This window comes from Scleropages formosus, chromosome 17 (genome assembly GCF_900964775.1).
Source record: "Scleropages formosus chromosome 17, fSclFor1.1, whole genome shotgun sequence".
Lineage (NCBI taxonomy): Eukaryota > Metazoa > Chordata > Actinopteri > Osteoglossiformes > Osteoglossidae > Scleropages > Scleropages formosus.
The window spans coordinates 27006248-27011251 of NC_041822.1; the positions used below are offsets into that span (position 1 = coordinate 27006248).

Consider the following 5004-nt stretch of genomic DNA (forward strand, 5'->3'; position numbering starts at 1 on the left):
TCGTTTCGGACACTTTATTCAGCTCCGACGAGTATGCAGCGTGCAGTAAAAGCCGTCCAAGCAATGTACCTTTTTACTGTAATTTCCTTCAGGATTAATAAAGTTCTTGTGATTTTTTTTCATTCTGCCACCTGAAAATATAACAGTGTACTTCACAAACAATGTGGTCATTTCACCTTTTACACAGGAATATGAGCAGTCACGTGACCCCTGTGCGGTCTGAGCTCGACACTCACACTGAAAACAGTCGTTAGAAAGCCCACGTGGGACGCGAGGCATCACCTGGACACCACAGCATGGCTGGAGGGGGAAATGAAAGCTGTAGGTGAGCAACCGTTTCATGGGCAGGTGTGCAGTTGTGGCGCGAGTCACCGAGCCAGCGACGCGTCGGCGGTGCTCCACCACAAGCTCGTCTCCTAGGCGTCGGTGAGGATCGGCTCTGATCTCGCTCATCTTCCAGGAGGGGACAGTCCAGGGTGATGTAAAGTCTGCGGGCTCCCGCGGGGCCATCGTGTGCCGGTAGCCGGGACTGATTACTTGGTGGTGACGGCCACAGCCTTCCTGAACCAGGCGTTGCTGCTGAGGAGGGAGAGCATGAAGCGGGCCACGTCGCCACGCGCCACCGAGTTGCCCACCGGATTCCCGTTGGCGTCCGGCACAAAGTAGCCCTCGTGGGTCAGGAACTCCTTCGCTGAGAGGGCAGAGCACAGCCGGTCACAAACGCAGGCTAGGTGTGGAGACCGCTGGCGCCTGCTAGGTGACCACCGAAAGCACAGCTGACGGGAATGACGGCGGTAAAAGGGAACCCATCCCTGGCAGAACAGGTGTGTTCCCTCCTCGAAATCAGGCCATTGAGAGGATCTCATTGTCTAGAGGGTCAAAGTGCCATTATTTCTCATTGGGGAAAACGATGGGTTCCTCAACGAGTATGTCAGCTAAAGTCAAAAATGGACCAAAATAAAAGGCATTTTAACTCATGACAGTCACACCAACATGCTTTAGCTCCTTTGAAGAAAAACGTCTGAATCCTGCTCCTTATTATCCAAACCAGTAAAACTGGTACCATGAACCGTGCGGGAAAGTCGCTGGACTTGGACTCATAAACGAGAGGAGAAACACTTTACTTACAGTAATGTTAGGGATTTATGTTACTTGGCTCTTCATTTAATTTAAAGAACACGTAATTATACGGTGTATTTGTAAACGCTTATGTTGAACCTGTTGTTTTACTTTAGTTAGGTTTACTGTCATCAGTGCGGTGATTGGCTCAAACAACCCATGTGACAGGAAGTAGGAAGCACATGGAGCTCTTGGTTCTCTTACGAAAGAAGAGTAGTGTCTGTGTGCTTTCCAGAGCGAAACACTTGCATTCGTGTGACACTTTTCTCCCAAGCGACTTACAGTTACAGTGTTAAGGTTATATTTATTCACCCATTTATCCAGCTTGGTAATTTTACTAGAGCAACTGAGGGTAAGTACCTTGCTCAAGGGTACTACAGCTGGAGGTGGGATTCAAACCTGCGACCTCTGGGTCCAAAGAGAGCGGCTCGAACCGCTGTCGCTACCAGTTGCCCCCCCGCTGTGAGAGCGTTACCAGGGGACACATTTTCATAAGCCGCGGAAGAGTTGGCCGTACGCCGAAAGATCGGCTGTATCCTACCCCCGTGGCGTGGAGCCCCCTAGTGGTGGGACACGGGGTGCAGCCGACACCCGGGCACTGACGAGTCCTGGCCGCGGTGAACGGGCTTTCACGGTTCCAAACGGCGCACCGACCTTCACGACGCAAAGACACGCAGCCCCGTCACCTGTCCTACCTGTGGTCGGCTCGTTCCGCAGCCCAGGGGGTCTCACCACGGTCCAGTTGATGTCCTCGGTCTGGCTCAGGAAGGTCTCCATCTCGTACATGTTGCTGAGGACACTTCTGATCATTGGCAGCAGCAGGAAGCGGATGAGGAAGGACGACTTTGTGCCAGAAGCGGCTTTGAAAGGGAAACAGAGACGCGACGAGGCGGGACGGGGCGGGACGGGACATGAGGGGACAGGGCGGGACAGGATGTGATGGGACGGGATGCGGACCACCACGCTCTGGTACATTGTCTCACACACAACTGCAGCTAACCTGAGCCTGGAAATTAAAAGGCATTTCCCCCTGTTTCTTACCCTGGCACTTCAACATGTCATCTTGATGCTAAGAGAACAAGATCTCATTTACCTTTTTGTGACACTTCTCTCCCAAGCGACTACTGTTAAGTATAATAATGATAATAATTAATCGTTATTAAGTACTAGTATTAGAATACCTACAGTTACTTTCCCATCTATAGAGTTGGGAAATTTTACTGTAGTAACTCAAGCTAAGTGCCTTTCTCAAGAGTACTACAGCTGGAGGTCCAAAGGCAGCAGCTCTTACCACTACACTACCCAGCTGTCCCAGGGTCACGGTCACGGTCACGGTTTTTAGCTCACAGAAGGGACAGCACACACTCAAAGCAAACGCTTCCCAGTGTGACAAAGAGCACAAAAGTGTGTGTTTGCCTCGGGCTCACATGACGAGCGCAGTAAAACGATCTCGGCTCCCTGTCACTTACGGTCAGTGTACCAGGACGTCATGGCAACGAGGCGCGTGACCCTGGCGTCGCGCAGGGCGCCCACAATGGCCCTCATGGAGGCCGTGTACCCGGTGACCCCGTACCACCAGGACGGCGAGAAGCCCAGGCAGGACACGACGGCATCCTGCTCTCTGAAGTGGCCTCTCAGGCTCTCCTCGGAGAATATGTCTCCCTCCACCACCTGGGGGCGTCCCAAAGCTCGCGTGAGAAGTGCATCGAACCGATCGTGTGGATGCAGCATCCCGACCGCGATGTTCCACAAGTGGAATGCGTGACGTGTCCCTGAGCAGACGGGACGGGGCTGGAAAGCACAGTCACAGCGTGACCCCCTTCGCAGGCATGTCTGACCAGCCGCCGCTCACCCCATGTCAGCAGGACCGCTGCTGAGCGACATGCAGGCAAGAGCCGTTCACCTTGAGGTTGTCGTGGGCTGTGGTCAGTTTGCCGGGGTTCCTGACGACGGCCGTGACCACATGTCCCTGTTGGAGGGCCTGGTTCACGAGGTACTGGCCCGTCTGGCCTGTGGCTCCCAGGACAGCGATCCTCATGTTGGACTACAGCTGCACGGGCCGGACACGGTCGGGACACGGTTCAAACACTTCTGAATAGGTCATCCTTACAACACACGATACGCACGTTCCAGATCAATTTAAAAGCAAAAATGTGACACACTGCTTCATGTGGCACACTTGAAGGTTTCTGTTGTTAAAATGTTCCTGCAATGCTCTTATTTTGTGTTTCACGTGTTCCTTTGTCTGCCTATTATTTTCTCTTTCTTTACATATTCATTCATCATAATACATATTCATTCTGCAACTATTTTACCCGACAGTCACTGAAATGATTCTTTTTTTATCTACTACACTCTAGTGGCTCAGTGAGAACATTTTATTCGCGTTTCATTACAAGTTTACTTCTTTCAACTCTCTGTTTCCTCCATCCCCGAACACACACAGAAATAATTAATATCGATATTATGAAACAGAAGTGCTGCAGAAAATCAGAGACTCACCGGTGCGACGTGTTCAGTGCGTGTGAGTGTGTGTGTCTCACTGTGTGTATCTCTGCTCTGCACCTCTTGTGTAACACAGTGTGTGTCTCCTACACACCCAGCAGCCCTTCCGCTATGTCTCATACACTGTGAGCAGGAGGAGGAGTGTCTGCCGCCTGTTTCATAACGGCGTCGAAACCGAAAGTCCTGTAGCGGCAGGGTGGGCAGGCCATATGAGCGTGGCCTTCTCATCACCCCCCTCGGCTCTGTGTGGGTGTGTGCGCGCGCGCGCATAGCTTCACCAGTCATCTGACTGCAAGACTTCATTCTCCATTCCTGTCCCATCCTGATGTGAATATTTTCACAGCCTCCTCTCTCACACTTGTACTACTGTAGGAGGCAAAAGTTGCTTCCCGGGAGCTTATGCGTTGTACTTTTTGTAGTAAAACATGGTAGTTTAAGCCTCCTGGACTCCTGGGTAGAGTTTCAAAGGAGGGAAACAGAGAAACACAAAGCAAGGCAGAAACACCGGAGTGCAGAGCAGGGGGAGGTGCACTTCCTGATCCTTTAACGGCGTACAGTTGTAGCACAGTGCAGGAAACCAGCGCTCTCAATGCTCCATCCTTCCGGAAACAAGCCCCTCACCGCTGCTGTGACCCTCTCGCAAAGCTGGGAGTGGAACCTTCTGGAAATCTGCCGAAAGTCCCGCTGCGCAGACTGTGACAGCGACCGCCCCTCTGCTCCACCGCCACCGCTGTGAGAGCAGGAATGATGAAGACAAGATGTGATGAGACTGGTCACGGTGGACACACTGGGGACACGGGGTCTAAACTCAGACGTGCAATGTGTCAGTGTGACCAGAAACAGGGACAGCTGGCAGCGCAGTGATCACAGCTGTTTCCTTTGGACCCAAAGGGCGGGGATTTGACCCCCACCTCCAGCTGTAGTACTCTTGAGCAAAGTACTTGCCTTGAATTGCTCCAGTAAAATTACCCAGCTGTATAAATGGGTAAATAATTGTCGGTAGACCAACATTGTAAGTTGCTTTGGAGAAAAGTGTCAGCTAAATGAATAAATGTAAATCACCCCCGTCCTACTGGACCATATAAGACATACATGTCACCTCAGAGGACATTCTCATCATTTGTGGACACACGCAGAGGCGAAATTCCTTTAGTCCTCATCGGTGTTGTTTTTGTAAGAAACTCCTGCTAAGAGTTTCTAAACTGAGTTCACATCAGCGGTTTATAACTAATAATAAGACACATCACTTGAGGTCACTGCCAGGTAAAGGACCATCCATAACCAGCCTGGAGGACAGAAAGACGGAAGTGTCCCCACGCAGCCCCCGGTCACTCTCATTCATCAAGTCCAAAGTCGCTTTCGGCGTTAAGCTGCTTACAC

The 5004-nt window shown here is 51.5% G+C and overlaps 1 protein-coding gene across 1 annotated transcript; it reads right to left on the bottom strand.

Moving 5' to 3' along the window:
- Nucleotides 1–3809, bottom strand: LOC108921811 (uncharacterized protein YwnB-like). Its single transcript, XM_018731528.2, has 5 exons — nucleotides 3622–3809; nucleotides 3023–3169; nucleotides 2589–2790; nucleotides 1815–1979; nucleotides 1–691 (listed from the first exon to the last, which is right to left on the bottom strand). The coding sequence occupies exons 2-5, from the start codon at nucleotides 3155–3157 to the stop codon at nucleotides 534–536; spliced, it is 660 nt and encodes a 219-aa protein (XP_018587044.1). The 5' UTR covers nucleotides 3158–3169; nucleotides 3622–3809; the 3' UTR covers nucleotides 1–533.
- Between the last annotated feature and the right edge of the window lie 1195 nt (nucleotides 3810–5004).

Excerpts from the sequence above, each read along its gene's own strand:
- LOC108921811 (XM_018731528.2), bottom strand. The coding sequence starts at position 3,157 with ATGAGGATCGCTGTCCTGGGAGCCACAGGCCAGACGGGCCAGTACCTC. Across the intron at positions 1,980-2,588 it reads GACGTCCTGGTACACTGACC|CCGCTTCTGGCACAAAGTCG; the intron begins GTAAGTGACAGG and ends TCCCTTTCAAAG. Across the intron at positions 692-1,814 it reads GCGGAACGAGCCGACCACAG|CGAAGGAGTTCCTGACCCAC; the intron begins GTAGGACAGGTG and ends CTGCCCTCTCAG.